The sequence below is a fragment of the Mobula birostris genome, chromosome 1, assembly GCF_030028105.1.
Source record: "Mobula birostris isolate sMobBir1 chromosome 1, sMobBir1.hap1, whole genome shotgun sequence".
Classification (NCBI taxonomy): domain Eukaryota; kingdom Metazoa; phylum Chordata; class Chondrichthyes; order Myliobatiformes; family Myliobatidae; genus Mobula; species Mobula birostris.
The window spans coordinates 38,391,357-38,410,102 of record NC_092370.1 but is presented as its reverse complement, the minus strand read 5'-3'; the positions used below and the strand labels follow the sequence as shown (position 1 = coordinate 38,410,102).

Genomic DNA, 18,746 nt, shown 5'->3' with positions numbered 1-18,746 from the left:
GTGTATCCTTGGGTGTTAAGCTCCCAACTATAACCTTTTTTCAGCCATGACTCAGTGATGCTCACATCATCATACCTGTGAAACTCCGGCTGCTGTATAGGATCATCTACCCAATTCCGCTTTCCATAGGACCATAGAAACTACAGCACAGAAACAGGCCCTTTGGCCCTTCTTGGCTGTGCCGAACCATTTTCTGCCTAGTCCCACTGACCTGCACACGGACCATATCCCTCCATACACCTCCCATCCATGTATCTGTCCAATTTATTCTTAAATGTTAAAAAAGAACCCGCATTTACCACCTCGTCTGGCAGCTCATTCCATACTCCCACCACTCTCTGTGTGAAGGAGTCCCCGCTAATGTTCCCTTTAAACTTTTCCCCCCTCACCCTTAACCCATGTCCTCTGGTTTTTTTTCTCCCCTTGCCTCAGTGGAAAAAGCCTGCTTGCATTCACTCTATCTATACCCATCATAATTTTATATACCTCTATCAAATCTCCCCTCATTCTTCTACGCTCCAGGGAATAAAGTCCTAACCTATTCAACCCTTCTCTGTAACTGAGTTTCTCAAGTCCCGGCAACATCCTTGTAAACCTTCTCTGCACTCTTTCAACCTTATTTATATCCTTCCTGTAATTTGGTGACCAAAACTGAACACAGTACTCCAGATTCGGCCTCACCAATGCCTGATACAACCTCATCATAACATTCCAGCTCTTATACTCAATACTTTGATTAATAAAGGCCAATGTACCAAAAGCTCTCTTTATGACCCTATCTACCTGTGACGACACTTTTAGGGAATTTTGTATCTGTATTCCCAGATCCCTCTGTTCCACTGCACTCCTCAGTGCCTTACCATTAACCCTGTATGTTCTACGTTGGTTTGTCCTTCCAACGTGCAATACCTCACACTTGTCAGTATTAAACTCCATCTGCCATTTTTCAGCCCATTTTTCCAGCTGGTCCAAGTCCCTCTGCAGGCTCTGAAAACCTTCCTCACTGTCTACTACACCTCCAATCTTTGTATCATCAGTAAACTTGCTGATCCAATTTACCACATTATCATCCAGATCATTCATATAAATGACAAATAACAATGCACCCAGCACTGATCCCTGTGGCACACCACTAGTCAGAGGCCTCCACTCAGAGAAGCAATTCTCTACCACCACTCTCTGGCTTCTTCCATCGAGCCAATGTCTAGCGACTGAATTTTCCTAACTAACCTCCCATGCGGGACCTTGTCAAAGGCCTTACTGAAGTCCATGTAGACAATATCCACTGCCTTCCCTTCATCCACTTTCCTGGTAACCTCCTCGAAAAACTCCAACAGATTGGTCAAACATGACCTACCATGCACAAAGCCATGTTGACTCTCCCTAATAAGCCCCTGTCTATCCAAATGCTTGTAGATTCTGTCTCTTAGTACTCCCTCCAATAACTTACCTACTACTGATGTTAAACTCACTGGCCTATAATTTCCCGGATTACTTTTCGATCCTTTTTTAAACAACGGAACAACATGAACCACTCTCCAATCCTCCGGCACTTCACCCGTAGACAGCGACATTTTAAATATTTCAGCCAGGGCCCCTGCAATTTCAACACTAGTCTCCTTCAAGGTCCGAGGGAACACTCTGTCAGGTCCCGGGGATTTATCCACTTTAATTTTCCTCAAGACAGCAAGCACCTCCTCCTTTTCAATCTGTACAGTTTCCATGGTCTCACTACTTGATTCCCTCAATTCCATAGATTTCATGCCAGCTTCCTTAGTAAAGACAGACGCAAAAGACCTATTTAAGATCTCCCCCATTTCCTTTGGTTCCGCACAAAGCTGACCACTCTGATCTTCAAGAGGACCAATCTTATCCCTTACAATCCTTTTGCTCTTAATATACTTGTAAAAGCTCTTTGGATTATCCTTCACTTTGACTGCCAAGGCAACCTCATGTCTTCTTTTAGCCCTCCTGATTTCTTTCTTAAGTATTTTCTTGCACTTCTTATACTCCTCAAGCACCTGATTTACCCCCTGTTTCCTATACATTTCATACAACTCCCTCTTCTTCTTTATCAGAGTTGCAATATCCCTTGAGAACCAAGGTTCCTTATTCCTATTTAATTTGCCTTTAATCCTGACAGGAACATACAAATTCTGCACTCTCAAAATTTCCCCTTTGAAGGCTTTCCACCTACCAATCACATCTTTGCCAGAGAACAACCTGTCCCAATCCACGCTTTTTAGATCCTTTCTCATTTCTTCAAATTTGGCCTTCTTCCAGTTCAGAACCTCAACCCTAGGACAAGATCTATCCTTGTCCATGATCAAATTGAAACTAATGGTGTTATGATCACTGGAACCAAAGTGCTCCCCTACACAGACTTCTGTCACTTGCCCTAATTTGTTTCCTAACAGGAGATCCAATATTGCATCCCCTCTAGTTGGTCCCTCTATATACTGATTTAGAAAACTTTCCTGAACACATTTTACAAACTCTAAACCATCTAGACCCCTAACAGTATGGGAGTCCCAATCAATGTATGGAAAATTAAAATCCCCTACCACCACAACTTTATGTTTCCTGCAGTTGCCTGCTATCTCTCTGCAGATTTGCTCTTCCAAGTCTCGTTGACTATTGGGTGGTCTGTAATACAATCCCACTAATGTGGCCATACCTTTCCTGTTTCTCAGCTCCACCCACAAGGACTCAGTAGACAAGCCCTCTAAACTGTCCTGCCTGAGCACTGCTGTAATATTTTCCCTAACAAGCAATGCTACTCCCCCACCTTTCATTCCTCTGCCTCGATCACATCTGAAACATCGGAACCCTGGAATATTAAGCTGCCAGTCCTGCCCCTCCTGTAGCCAAGTTTCACTAATTGCTACAACATCATAATTCCACGTGTCAATCCACGCCCTCAACTCATCCGCCTTCCCCGCAATACTCCTAGCATTGAAATATATACACCTCAGAAGATTTTTACCACCACTCACAACCTTTCTATCAGCGGATTTGCTTAAACTTTCAACATCATTTATTTTCACCCCAGCCACACTGTCAGCTCTGGCACTCTGGTTCCCATCCCCCTGCAAATCTAGTTTAAAGCCTCCCCAATAGCACTAACAAACCTCTCTGAAAGGATATTGTCCCCCTGTGGTTCAAGTGTAACCCGTCTCTATTGTACAGGTCCCACCTGCCCCAGAAGAGGTCCCAATTATCCTGAAATCTGAAACCCTGCCCCCTACACCAGTTCCTCAGCCACTTGTTCCTCCTCCAGAGCATCCTATTCCTACCCTCACTGGTACCTAGCACAGGTAGCAATCCTGAGATTACCACCCTTGAGGTCCTGCTTTTCAACTTCCTACCAAGCTCTCTATACTCACTGTCCAGGACCTCTTCACTCTTCCTTGCTATGTCATTGGTACCGATGTGCACCACGACATCTGGCTGGTCACCCTCCCACTTCAGAATGTCATGAAATCGATCAGAGACATCCTTGACCCTGGCACCTGGGAGGCAACAAACCATCCTGGATTCTCTGTCACAACCACAGAACCTTCTATCTGCACCTCTAACTATCGAGGCCCCTATCACTACCGCTCTCCTCTTTTCCCCCCCCTCCCTTCTGCACAGCAGAGCCAGACTCAGTGCCAGAGATCCGGCTACTGCAGCTAGTCCCAGGTAAGTCATCCCCCCCAACAGTATCCAATGCGGTATACTTGTTGTTGAGGGGAATGGCCACAGGGGAACCCTGCTCTGCCTGCCCTTTCCTCTTCCCTCATCTGACAGTGACCCAATTTCCTGTGCTCTGCTCCTTTGGCGTAACTACCTTCCTGTAGCTACGATCTATAATCTCCTCATTCTCCTGAATGATCTGCAGGTCATCCAGCTCCTGCTCCAGTTCCCTAACGCGGTTTGTCAGGAGCTGCAGCTGGATGCACTTCTTGCAGGTGTCGTTGTCAGGGACACTGGAGGGCTCCCTGACTTCCCACATCCTGCAAGAGGAGCATTCCAACATCCTGCCTGGCATTCTCACTGCATTAAACAATCTGAACAAAAAAACTTACCGGAACCTACCCCGGCCTCTGCCTGTTTGAGCCAAAGCCGTCCCACTCTGACTCAGTCCACTCCGACGATGGCCGCTACAACGATGGCCGCTGTATATGGTGGTCTGCTTTTTAAACCTTGGCGCGCTACGTCATGTACACTTTCTGTGTGCATTTAAATATAACACCTTCGGTCTGTATTCATCACTCTTTTCGATTTTGGCTGCTTTGCTAGTACCTCTGTTCATTACCTAATAGCAAAATAAATGTTACTGAAACAAACAAATGATTTGCCTAAGTGGGAATCTAAGCGTAACCTGCCAAATTTATCTGGCACTTTCTCTTTTTAATGCACCGATTTGCAAAATTTCATTCTCCACACACTTCGGTGTGTACACATACATGATAGGCTTTTTCTACAACATTTCCAAACCCACAGATCTTTATCATTAAATGACAAAGATACCAGGCAAATAGGATTGCAATTTCCCATCTAATTTGTAAACCATTCTAAATTTGAATATTTTGCTAAGCTCAAATTCTGAAATGCAAACAATACAAATATATTTAACAATAACCTGAATTAAGGAACTGATGGCATATTGTGGCCAGTGCACAGAGTATACCAAGAAAGTGGAGGAACAGGTAGTGTTGTGAAGGCAGGGAGTCTATAGAAGGGTTTGGGCAAGCTGGGAATGACAAGGAAGTAGCAGGTAGAATATAGCATAGGGAAAGTGGGTTATTTGGCAGGAAGTATAAGAATGTGAACACAAGAAGATCTGCAGATGCTGGAAATTCAAGCAACACACACAAAATGCTGGTGGAACGCAGCAGGCCAGGCAGCATCTATGGGCTCTTTTCTAAGTGAGAGAAAAAAAATCAGCTATCAAAGGTGTAAAGGAACTTGCATATTCTCGTTCAAGATTTCCTTAAGGTTAACTTGCAGGCTGACTTTGTAGTAAAGAACACAAATGTTAGCATTCATTTTGAGAGGACTAGAAGCTAAAAGCAAGGATGATCCCTGTCTTGCTGAAAATTATGTGGTATTTGCCTCTATCCACAACTTTGGACCTTTCCATGACACAATAGAGCTGGAGATGGATATTGGTCAGATTGGATTCTTCAGTGGGTAGCTTTCAATAGCACAAGCTTTGAACATAGAACATTGAACAGTACATCACATGAACAGGCCCTTCAGCCTACAATGTTGTGCCAGACCAAATAAATTAGTAATTAAGTAGCCAACTAAACCTATCCCTTATGCTTATATACAATGTCCATTTCCCTCCATTTTCCTCAGATTCATGTGTCTCTCCAAATGCTGTTGAAGTCCCTAATGTATCTGCCTCTATCATCACGCTAGGTTGCGCATTCCAGGCACCCACCACTCTCTTTGTTGAAAAAAAACTTGCCTTCTCCTTTAAAATTACCACCTCTCACCTTAACTGCATTTCCTCTGGTATAAGATATTTCATCCCTTGGGGTAAAAAGTTATTGTCTGTATATTCTATCTATGTCTCTCATAATCTCATCAACTTCTATCAAGTCTCCCCTCAGCCTCTGCTGCTCCAGAGAAAATAACCCAAGTTTGTTCAACCTCTCGTAGCACATGCCCTTAAATCCAGGCAACATTCTGGTAAACCTCTTCTGCTTCTTTTCCAAAGCTTTGACATCCATCCTAAAATGGGGTGACCAGAATTGTATGCAATACTCCTAACTAGACTTTTATAGTAATGCAACAATACTTACTTTTGAACTGCCTTGACTGTTAAAGACAACCACTCTGTCAGTTTGTGTAGCTGCTTTCAAGGACTTATGAACTTGAACCCCAAGATCCTTTTACATTTCACCTACCAAGGTGCAACACTTCATATTTGCCAGGTTAAACTCCGTCTGCCATTTCTCCAACAGTATAGAGGACCAATTCTTTACCAATCATCTACGTTATCCACATCACCATGAATCTTCGTATTGTCTGCCAACTTATCAACTCATCCGTGTATGTTTTTATCCATCTATATTTTTATATTTGTGATACTCATCACGAACAGCAGAGGTCCCAGAACAGATCGCTGCTTTGCGAAGTACTTCTTTCTCAACACACACAAAATGCTGGAGGATCACAGCAGATCAGGCAGAATCTTTGTAAGGAAATAACTTGTGGACTTTTTGACTGATGGAAGGTTTTGTCCTGAAAAGCCGCCTGTTTATTCCTCTCTCTCGATGATTGACCTGCTGAGTTCCTCCAGTGTTTTGTGCCTGTTGCTCTTGTATCTTTACTTCTTTATCAATATAAAGTATGGTGATCAATATGGTGTGATTGTTAATGGAAACTTAGGGGGACCAGCAAATGACAGTTCTAAGAAGAAGACTGATATAGTCAGTGAAGAGTGACTTTTTTTGTCAACTGTAAGGGTTTAATAAGTAAAAGGGGAGAATATTAACCAAAATATCTGAACTAATCCAACTATTGTAACACCTGAGAAAGCTTCATAACATAGAATACAGAACTGTTCACTATATTGGCACCACTGGTACTGTTGGTTGTCTTGATTCAGCACATTGTTCAGAATGGTTACAAGATACATCACATCAACTTGCGTAGGTAACATTAACTGCATTTCATGGTCTCTTAGCTCATTTGTGAATGATAGAATCAACAGTGTTACGGAATTACATCACTAGAAAGATCCTCTCCAATCTGCAGACCATTTTAATTTGGCGATGTGTGCCTGATAATTGCATACACCTTTTTGTTCCATTTTTTGTTGTACCTAGTAATCAATTCTGTTCTGTTGGAGCAGCAATCTACTAGTCATAACTATGGGCATTGATCCCCGTATCAGTATGCTTCAGCAGGATAGAAAGGACTGTTCAGATAAATTGTGATGGCATTTATGTTAAAAAGTTTTATGGTCATGTGTTGGTAGAGTATAATTTCAATAAATTATGCAAAGGGCTCTACCTGACTTTACCTGACTGCCAGGTTTTAAAAGCAATTTGTTTCCTATCTTTTCATGCAAATTTTCAGTTATAACAAAGTTGATAAGATGCACAGCTATAGAAGTAGAAATATTGATGTCATAGTGAGCAATTTGACTTGCAATGTGATTGTGAACCACAGTTACTATATGTTTACATTTGTTAGCATGGGAGCTTTCTTCCCTGCAGTATACCGGACACTCAAGGGTGGCAGGGAAGAGGAGTGTGCGCAGTCACAATTATGACAGAGAAAGTACTCAGGAAGCTGAATAGTCTAAAGGTAGATAAATCTCCCGGACCAGATGGAATGCACCCTTGTGTTCTGAAGGAAGTGGCTGTGGAGATTGCGGAGGCATTAGCGATGATCTTTCAAAAGTTGATAGGTTCTGGCATGGTTCCAGAGGACTGGAAGATTGCAAATGTCATTCCGCTATTTACAAACTGTTTAAGAAGGGGGTAAGGAAGCAAAAAGGAAATTATAGACCTGTTGGCTTGACATCGGTGGTTGGGAAGTTGCTGGAGTCGATTGTCAAGGATGAGGTTACGGAGTACTTGGAGGCATATGATAAGATGGGCAGAACTCAGCATGGTTTCCTTAAAGGAAAATCCTGCCTGGCAAACCTATTACAATTTTTTGAGGAAATTACAAGTAGGCTAGACAAGGGAGTTGCAGTGGATGTCGTATATTTGGATTTTCAGAAGGCCTTTGGCAAGGTGCCACACATGAGGCTACTTAACAAGATAAGAGCCCATGGAATTACAGGAAAGTTACATACGTGGATAGAGCATTGGCTGATTGACAGGAAACAGAGAGTGGGAATAAAGGGATCCTATTCCGGTTGGCTGCTGGTTACCAGTGGCGTTCCACATGGGTCCGTGTTGGGTCCGCTTCTTTTTACGTTGTACATCAATGATTTGGATTATGGAATAGATGCCTTTGTGGCTAAGCTTGCTGATGATGCAAGGATAGGTGGAGGGTCCGGTTGTGCTGAGGAAACTAGAGTCTGCAGAGAGACTTGGATAGATTGGAAGAATGGGCAAAGAAGTTGCAAATGAAATACAATGTTGGAAGATGCATGGTCATGCACTTTGGCAGAAGAAATAAACGGGCAGATTATTATTTAAATGGGGAGAGAATTCAAAGTTCTGAGATGCAGTGGGACTTGAGAGTCCTCGTGCAGGATACCCTTAAGGTTAACCTCCAGGTTGAGTTGGTGGTGAAGAAGGCGAATGCAATGTTGGCATTCATTTCTGGAGGAATGGAGTATAGGAGCAGGGATGTGATGTTGAGGCTGTATAAGGCGCTGAAAAGACCTCACTTGGAGTACTGTGTGCAGTTTTGGGCTCCTGATTTAAGAAAGGATGTGCTGATGTTGGAAAGGGTACAGAGCAGATTCACTAGAATGATTCCAGGAATGAGAGGGTTAACATATGAGGAACGTTTGTCCGCTCTTGGACTGTATTCTTTGGAGTTTAGAAGAATGAGGGGGGACCTCATGGAAACATTTCGAATGTTGAAAGGCATGGACAGAGTGGGTGTTGCAAAGTTGTTTCCCATGATGGGGGAGTCTAGTACAAGAGGGCATGACTTAAGGACTGAAGGGCGCCCATTCAGAACAGAGATGCGAAGAATTTTTTTTAGCCAGAAGGTGGTGAATCTATGGAATTTGTTGCCACGGGTGGCAGTGGAGGCCAAGTCATTGAGTGTATTTAAGGCAGAGATTGATAGGTATCTGAGTAGCCAGGGCATCAAAGGTTATGGTGAGACGGCGAGGGAGTGGGACTAAATAGGAGAATGGATCAGCTCATGATAAAATGGTGGAGCAGACCCGATGGGCTGAATGGCCGACTTCTGTTCCTTTGTCTTATGGTCTTTGCATTAATTAAAATTTACAGAATATTTTAACACTTGATAATTTCTGTGATAAATTGCATTTTTATGTTATTCAGTACAAATCAAAAACAAGAGAAAATGTGCAGATGTTAGAAATCTAAGCAACACACAAAATGCTGGAGGAATACAGCAGGCCAGGCAGCATCTATGGAGAAAAGTACAGTTGACGTTTTGGGCTAAAACCTTTCAGCAGGGCAGGAAGGGTTTCGGCCTGAATCGTCGACTGTACTTTTTTTCCATAGATGCTGCCTGGCCTGCTGAGTTCCGCCAGCATTTTGTGTGTGCTCCTCAGTATAAAATTGGGAAATTGTTCATAAAACTGTAGGATTTATTGAACTACAAAACAAACACATTTCTAATTAAATATGAAGAATTTTGATGTAATTTATTTTCTTATTATAGGGTCACTACTGTTCCTCCCCCTCCACCACCTGTGCTGACCGAACATTACCATACACCTTATGACAATGCATATTATTTTTATGGGGCTAGAAATCCCTTGGATCCAAACTTGGCTTACTGTGAGTATATTGTTACATTGGAAAACAAATGTGACTAAATGGTATTTGGTTTTATTTCTCTTGAAATTATTGTTTAAAATAGTAATAGCATTGATTTATGATTGATGCTTATATAAGATTGTGATGAATATTTTGTACAAACTTCCTGTGTGGGGCTTTTGGCTTTTACTTCCATATTGCTGATAGATAGATACTTTATTGAGCCCAAAGGAAATTAGTGTCACAGTAGCATTACAAGTGCACAGATAGACAAATATTAGAAGCAAAGTAAGAAAGAATAAAAAAAACAAGTTACCTTAAAAAGATGTAGAAGATTTACAGCACTTTCTGACAGCACTTTATACCAGTTCTTCGAGTAGTCAAATGAATTACCAACATGACTTACTGAACCTCTTTATCCTTGTTAATTTCAATGGAGAGGAACAGCTGCAGTGGTATGCGAAAGTTTGGGCACCCCTGGTCAAAATTTCTGTTACTGTGAATAGTTAAGAGAGTAGAAGATGAGCTGATGTCCAAAAGTCATAAGGTTAAAGATGAAACATTCTTTTCAACATTTTAAGCAAGATTAGTGTATTATTTTTGTTTTGTAGAATTTTAGAGTGGGAAGAAAAAGGAAAGGAGCACCATGCAAAAGTTTGGGCACCCCAAGAGGTTTGAGCTCTCAGATAACTTTTACCAAGGTCTCAGCCCTTAATTGGCTTGTTAGGGCTATGGCTTGTTCACAGTCATCGTTAGGAAAGGCCAGGTGATGCAAATTTCAAAACTTTATAAATACCCTGACTTCCCAAACCTTGTCCAACAATCAGCAGCCATGGGCTCCTCTAAGCAGCTGCCTAGCACTCTGAAAATTAAAATAAATGATGCCCACAAAGCAGGAGAAGGCTATAAGAAGATAACAAAACGTTTTCAGGTAGCTGTTTCCTCAGTTTGTAATGTAATTAAGAAATGGCAGTTAACAGCAATGGTGGGGGTCAAGTTCAGGTCTGGAAGACCAAGAAAACTTTCCAAGAGAATTATTCGTAGGATTGCTAGAAAGGCAAATCAAAACCCCCGTTTGATTGCAAAAGACCTTCAGGAAAATTTAGCAGACTCTGGAGTGGTGGTACACTGTTCTACTGTGCAGCGACACCTGCACACGTATGACCTTCCTGGGAGAGTCATCAGAAGAAAACCTTTCCTGCATCTTCACCACAAAATTCAGCGTCAGAAGTTTGCAAAGGAACATCTAAACAAGGCTGATGGATTTTGGAAACAAGTCCTGTGGACTGATGAAGTTAAAATAGAACTTTTTGGCCGCAATGAGCAAAGGTATGTTTGGAGAAAAAAGGTGCAGAATTTCATGAAAAGAACACCTCTCCGACTGTTAATCATGGGGGTGGATCGATCATGCTTTGGGTTTGAGTTGCAGCCAGTGGCATGGGGAACATTTCACTGGTAGAGGGAAGAATGAATTCAATTAAATACCAGCAAATTCTGGAAGCAAACATCACACTGTCTGTAAAAAAAAAAAAAAAGCTGACGATGAAAAGAGGGTGGCTTCTACAACAGGATAATGTTCCTAAACACACCTCAAAATCCACAATGGACTACCTCAAGAGGCGCAAGCGGAAGATTTTGCCATGGCCCTCACAATCCCTGGACCTAAACATCATCGAAAATCTGTGGATAGACCTCAAAAGAGCAGTGCATGCAAGACGGCCCAAGAATTTCACAGAACTAGAAGCCTTTTGCAAGGAAGAATGGGTGAAAATCCCCCAAACAAGAATTGAAAGACTCTTAGCTGGCTACAGAAAACGTTTACAAGCTGTGATACTTGCCAAAGGGGGTGTTACTAAGTACTGACCATGCAGGGTGCCCAAACTTTTGTTTTGGGCCCTTTTCCTTTTTTGTTATTTTGATACTGTAAAAGATGGAAATAAAAATGTAATCTTGCTTAAAGTATTAAAGAAATGTGTCATTTTTAACTTTATGCCTTTTGGAATTTTACTCGCTTGGCTATTCACAGTAACAGAAATTTTGACCGGGGTGCCCAAACTTTTGCGTGCCACTGTATAAGTAAAAAATACGTGTAAAGTGTTGTATCTGCAGAAAGTTCATTTTATAAAGCAGGGAAAAGTGGAAATACCTCGTTCCAGAGATGAAAGAGATCCACTAAGGGTAATGTTGAAGTAACATCAAAATACTCAATAGGAAGCATCCTAAAATATGGAAAATTGAATTTAAATTCACAGGGACCATGCAAACTCCACATACGAAGCACCAAAAGTCAGGATCAGAGCTGGATTGCTGAACTGTTCTAGTTTGTTCATGCCTTAGCAGAGGCACTATACAGTATCAATTAAGCTTTCATTTCCATCTGATAACCTAGGTTTTGTCTCAGTGATGGACTTAAACAAGAGTTGACTCCCCTGTTCTTTGACCTTGCTCTGTTGAACTGAACAAATCAGGTGGTAGGTGGGGGTTGCATTCCAGGTTATTTAATTTGGATATGAAGGCTAATTCAAAGCATGCTTTCTTCAAAGGGAATATGCAGAGAGCCATTAGGACACAAACACATGAAAATCATGCTGTGGCCAGAATGGAACAACATGATTATCTTTGCTACGTGCAAAATATTGCACACTACTCAACCAACCTGGCATTTCCCGGGTATTAGTACTGAAACCTTTTTGTGATCCAGGGATAATTTCAGATTGCATAATACCTTCACAAATCCTGGGGTCTTTCTCTGTTGATCCTTCGATCAGTCTGAAGTTATTGAACATTAAAGTAGAATAGGATCAAATTCTGATTACGTAAGGCATTTCAGCACCATGGACAAAGCAAATAGGTTTTTTTGGAAAAACAGGCTGCTGTGTACTGCAGTGATTTTCTAATATTCAGTTGACAGCACATCCTACACCTGTCATGTTTACCACCTGGATCCAGAACAGCAGGCTCATGGGAACTCTTCCACTTCAAAGTTCTCCAAATCATTCACTAAACTAGCTTATAAATATATAGATGTTGTTTTTAGTCACTGAATCTAAATCTTGGAAGACAACAACATTGGTATTAATGGAGACTCTCCTCCACTTTCTCAAAGCATTAGCCATTATTCTTTATATCTTGCCACTAAAGCAATTTTGTAGTGAAAGAATGGTTGGATCACATCAGTCTGAATCCAGCCTGTCCACCTGTACGTTTTTCAATTGCAGTCGGCAGAATAAATTGATCAATTACACACGATAGATTTGTTTGCTGGTCGATATGCCAGTGGCATTTAGGGTGACAATGAAGGTCCTCCATCTCTCTCTGTTTCAAAGGATACTTCATTTCTGTTTCTGTAAGAAATGTTTTTTGACTGGTCAGGGTTGTTAGCCCTGAGCTGAACTTGTGAACCTTGAGGACCAGCAGACCACTCTTAGTCTGGCCTCTACCCTTTGACCTGTTTGCCATGGGTGATCTTATCAAGAGCTAATGCACAAGGCCCTGACTCCAGCCAACATAGCTCTCTGGGTCATTGAGGCACGCAAGCCTCCAAATCCTACGACAATGTTGTGGTCCTCTTAGAGGACATGAAAGATGCACTGTGGAGTAAAATGTGCTTTGAGCTGCAAATAGATTATGGGCACCTTCCCAGGAATGCCCTGGCAACTTTTGAATCCTCGGGTGATCAGTAACATTTAAAATAATGAAATCGATTTAAATTATTAATAAAGAATTTCAAACCATTAAAATAAAAGATAAGTTATCTGGTTAATATATTGACATAGAAGTTGAAGATTGGCTAATGAATAGAGAACATCAACAGTAATAAAAGGTTATTTACAAGTTAGGAGCCTATGATCAGTGACATTGGCACTGCAATTGTTACATGTCTGAGGGATGGACAAGACTGGTAGTGTTCCACGGTACAGATGTCACAGGTATGATAGAGGTAGAGGGAGAATTGTGTTTTTGATTAGAAAAAACACCATGACATTACTCAGAAAGATATTCATAGGCAATTGTCTGATGAGACTATATGGGTGAAACTCAGATATAAGAAGGAAGTGATCACTTTGGAAAGACTGTACAGTAGCCCTCCCTCACTTCCCGGTAATCAGTTGGAATTAAGGGAGCAAATATGTAGGGAGATCCTAGATTGCTGTATGAATAATGGAATTTTTAATAATAAGTGATTCTAAAATCCATAATATAGCTCCTGGCAACGGTGGTGGAGGCGGATATGATAGGGTTTTTTAACAGGCTTTTGGATAGGTACATGGAGCTTAGAAAAATAGAGGGCTATAGGTAACCCTAGTAATTTCTAAGGTAGAGACATGTTTGGTACAACTTCATGGGCCGAAGGGCCTATGTTGTGCTCTAGATTTTCTATGTTTCTATATAGACTGGGACTGCCATTGTCCTGGTACTTGGATGGAGCGGAATTTAAGTATGTAAAGGGAAGTTTTCTCATGCAGTATGTACATGGACCTACTGGAAAAGGTGCAACATTTGACCTTTTGGAAATGAGTCTGGGTAAGTGATTAAAGTGTCAGTAGGTGAGCACATTAGGACCAATAACTGTAGTTAGTTTTAGATAGTTAACAAGAAAGTTAGGACTGGTCTTGAGGTTAATTTTTTAAATTGGGGCAAATCTGACTTTGATCTTATTAGACATGAACTTGCAAAGTTTAACTGGGAGAGGCTTCTTGCAGGTAAAGGAATGTCTGGCAAGAGGGAGACTTTTAAATGTGAGATACGAAGAGTCCAGGATCAGCATGTTCGTTTTAGAATGAAAAGTAAAGCTGGTAGGATTTGAAATCCTTGGTTGATGAAGGATATTGAGGCTCCGGTAAGGAAGGTGAAGGAGGCATATGTCAGGTATGGACAGCTGGGATTGAACAGATCCCTTGAAAAGTACAAGTGATGTATGAGAGTAGAAATGGTCTTTTGTTGTGCTACCTTGCAAATGAGTACCAGAAAAATGGCACCTCTGACATGTGATTATTTTTCTGGTGCATGTTTAAGATAACATAATGATTTGAGTTTCTGGGAGAAATGAGGAAGGTGCAGGATAGATGTATTCCAAAAACAAAGAAATACTCAAATGGCAAAATAGTACATCTGTGGCTGACAAGGGAAGTCAAAGCTAATGTAAAAGATAAAGAGAGTGCATACAGTAAAGCAACATTTAATGGGAAACCTTTAAAAACCTATAGAAAGCTTATTCAGTTATATAAAAAAATAAAAGTGAGATGAGAGGTGATATATAACCACTAGAAAATGACGCCAAAGAAATAACAGGGGACAAGGAGATGGCAAATGAACCAAATGAATATTTTGCATCAATCTTCACGGTGGAAGACACTGGCAGTGTGCCAGGTGTTGAAGGGTGTGAGGGAAGAGAAGTGAGTGCAGTTACTATTACAAGTGAGAAGGTGCTCAAAAAACTGGAAGACCTAAAGGTGCATAAGTCACCCAGACCAGATGAACTGCATCCTAGGGTTCTGAAAGAGGTAGTGGTAGAGATTGTGGAGGAATTCATAATGATCATTCAAGAATCATTGGACTTTTACTTTGTTCCGGGAGGATTGGAAAATTACAAGGAGGCAGCAGAAAGGAAATTTTTGATCAGTTAGCCTGATCTTGGTGTTTGGGAAGATGTTGGAGTCAATTGTTAAGGATGAGATTATGGTGTACTTGCTGATACAGGACAAGATAGAACACATGAGTCTGCTTGCCAAGTTAAGAGCCTATGGTATTACAGGGAAGTTACTAGCATGGCTAAAGCATTGGCTGATTGGTAGGAGGCAGTGAGTGGGAATAAAAGGATCCTTTTCTCATTGGCTGCCAGTGACTAGTGGTGTTCTGCAGAAGTTGTTGTTAGGACTGCTTTTTATGGTGTATATCAGTGATTTAGATGATGGAATAGATGGCTTTGTTGCCAAGTTTGCAGATCATACAAAGGTTGGTGGAGGAGCAGATATTGTTGAGAAAACAGGAAGGCTGCAGAAGGATTTAGACAGATTAGGAGAATGAGCAGGAAAGTGGCAAATGAAATACAATGTTGGAAAACACATTGTCATGCACTTTGGTAGAAGAAATAAAGGTGCAGACTATTTTCTAAATGGGTAGGAATTCCAGAAATCTGAGATGCAAAGGGTCTTGAGAGTCCTTGTGCAGACCACCCAAAAGGTTAATTTGCAGGTTGAGTTAGTGGTGAGGAAGGCAAATGCAATGTTACCATTCATTTCAAGAAATCTGTAATATAAGAGCAGGGATGTGATGCTGACCTTTATAAAGCACTGGTGAAGCCTCGCGAGTGTTGTGAACGGTTTAGGCTCTTTATCTCAGAAAAGATGTGCTGGCATTGGAAAGCTTTCAGAGGAGGTTCACAAGGATGATTCTGGGAGTGAGAGGGTTATTACACAAGAAACGTTTGATAGCTCTAGGCCTGTACTCACTGAAATTTAGGAGAGGTGGGGGGATCTCACTGAAACCCTTTGAATATTGAAAGGCCAAGACAGTAGATGTGAAAAAGATGTTTCCCATGGTGGGGGAGTCTAGGCCACGAGGGCACAGCCTCAGGATAGATGGGCGTCCATTTAAAATGGAGATGCAGAGAAATTTCTTTAGCTTGGGAGTGGGAATTTGTTACCACAGGCAGCTGTGGAGGCCAGGTTATTGGTTGTATTTAGGGCTGAGGTTGATAGGTTTTTGATTGGCCACGGCATCAAAGGTTATGGGGAGAAATTGGGGAGTGGGACTGAGAAGGAGAAGAAAGGATCAGCCATATGGTGGAGCAGATTTAATGGGCCCAATGGCCTAATTTTGTTCCTATGTCGTATGGTCTTGTAAAGTTATAATTGATACCTAATATATTATTTAACACATATTTAGTGTTCTATAGATTTTATGTATTATTTACTCCAAACTACAACACCTAATCCTTTATACTTTATCATATAGATGGTCCAGGAGTCATTGGAACGCATCCTGTATCCTTGATCAACCCTCAAAATGGGCTGTCCAACGTACCCACCATGCAAGGTTATCTACATAATTCCTCTGTAGATCAATCTTAGTAAGTTTTATCTTTCATCATCTTCCATGCTCTAATATGATTATCTGCAATTTCAACTGCTGGTGCAGTTATGTTTTAAAGTATCATATATTACAGAGAATAAAGCATATATCATTTACTGCTTTGCAAATCACCTTATTATAGACACTCATGTCAAACAAAATGTTGCCTAACACTTGTTCTTGAATGACTTCTAGTATGCAGGTAACCAGAACTTCACACACAATTCCAAATGAAGCATTTTGAATATCTATCTCTATAGAATAGTAATTACAATCAAAACCACACACACAATCAAAACCCTGTTTCCCAAAGTAAATCAAAAGGGCTATTGACACAGGTAACATTCCGTGAACTACTATCATCTGCTTACTTGCTGTTCATTTTACTTTATGAATATCAAATATCAATACGAAAATGATATTAATTATTCTCTAGGTTATTTGAATGTTAAATTCACATGACATTGTATAACATTAGTCAGCAACTCGTAAGTCTTCATTTCATTTGCAGTGTGCCAAATGTTCGTGATGCCTCTACTGCTAAGAACTTAGATGGTGGATTCTTGCCAGAGCAACAAGCAGTTTTATTAAAAGAAAGTGCACAAACTTACCAGGATTTCTTGAAAAAGCAGGTGAAACTATGTTTAAGCTTCTCATTTCATGCTATTTAGTTTGTCAATTTCTAATTAGTTTAGTAAATATGAATGTTATTGATTTTTTTTCTCTTAGGATATTTAATGTTGTTCTGTAATATTTACGTTTACGCTTATTGTTTCAAGAGAACTATTGGGATAGTTTGTTATTCCAGACCTTACCAGTACAAATGGGTAAACTTAAAATGCACCACCCTATCCCATGACCTCTACTATTTGGCCACATGATGGCAGCAGACACATGAGAAGGTGCCATTCCAAGTGAAAATATCCTGCAACACACATCAAAGTTGCTGGTGAACGCAGCAGGCCAGGCAGCATCTCTAGGAAGAGGTACAGTCGACGTTTCAGGGCGAGACCCTTCGTCAGATGCTGCTGCCTGGCCTGCTGTGTTCACCAGCAACTTTGATGTGTGTTGCTTGAAAATATCCCGAGTGGGAAATGTATATTCATTCATCATTGCTGGCTGTAAATCTTGATACTATCTGCCAAGTAGCAATCTGAAACTACATTTGCTAAAGGAGATTCACCACCATTTTCTTTAAGGTAATTAGAACTGGGTAGTGTATACTTATATAGATTGCAAAGGCCCCCTACTATTATAGATAAGAAAAATATCCAGAAGTCCCTCTGCTGTTGCACCATGCTCACGATAGGACCAATTGAATCATTTTACTCTTCATTTTGTTTCTTCCAAAGTAAATATAATTAAAACAAAGTATTTTTCCCATTCAGATATTTGACAAATGTTGATATTTCCATCAATGGTTTTGCTGGCTTGCCTACAAGGTTCACTCTTGAACAAATGTTATGTCATCTTGGATCATGACACTGGCACTTACCTGATCCTCAAGGTCAAATATATTTAAATATAAAACCCTAAACACAGAAATACAGCCTAAATAAACAAGTCACTTGGTGTTAGAATTCATAATAATGGCATTAAATTTATCCTGCTCTGAGTTTATGGATTTCATCATTCTATGTCCTCTTGAAATCTGCTTCTGCCTTTTTACTCAATTATTATTTTATCACATCACAAATTTGGAGGTTATATTCCCTATATCTAAGTTCTATGTCACTTATTTATATCAAGAGGACTAGTGGTCCTCATGATGGAAACCTTTGGGACTTCACCAATGTCTCTCTCCTATGCCACTGTCAATTTTATTTATACCAGCATCCCTTTAAATCTATGCATTGCCATGATTATTTTTACCTTCCTCAGAATAACAATAACTTGCATGTAAATTTTGTCTTCAATCCTGTAAAATGTATCAGGGTGCTTTGTAGAGGGAAGAAAATTGGCACCAGCCCTGTTTGGTTAGTTGTCTAATATCTTGATTGAACAGAAAAACTTTAGAGATCTTAAAAGAAGTGAGTGGTGAGAAGGGAAAGGGGGAAAGCAGATGGGAACACTAGAATGAAAAGCATAGCTTGCTGTTGTCATGTTCACCCATTAGGGACTGATGTGCAGGACATCAGAATTAAAGAAGTGAAGACATGGAAGCAAAGGAACATGGGGTTATTTGCATTCTGTTCACTGCCACTGTCTACTCTGCTACTCAGTCAGAAGAGCTCGAGTTAATGAAAA

At 40.8% G+C, this 18,746-nt stretch overlaps 1 protein-coding gene across 13 annotated transcripts in view; it reads left to right on the top strand.

Annotated features, from left to right (window-relative positions):
• LOC140195593 (centrosome and spindle pole-associated protein 1) overlaps nt 1-18,746 on the top strand; it is a 181,605-nt gene that overhangs the window by 73,545 nt on the left and 89,314 nt on the right. For all 13 annotated transcript variants that reach the window (XR_011885525.1, XR_011885527.1, XR_011885528.1 and 10 more), the window contains 3 exons: nt 9,328-9,446; nt 16,383-16,497; nt 17,011-17,131. Coding sequence is in view for 9 of the 13 variants with exons in the window: in XM_072254286.1 (XP_072110387.1) it covers nt 9,328-9,446; nt 16,383-16,497; nt 17,011-17,131 (355 nt within the window). In the remaining 4 variants the exon portion in view is untranslated. The remainder of the gene's footprint in view (nt 1-9,327; nt 9,447-16,382; nt 16,498-17,010; nt 17,132-18,746) is intronic.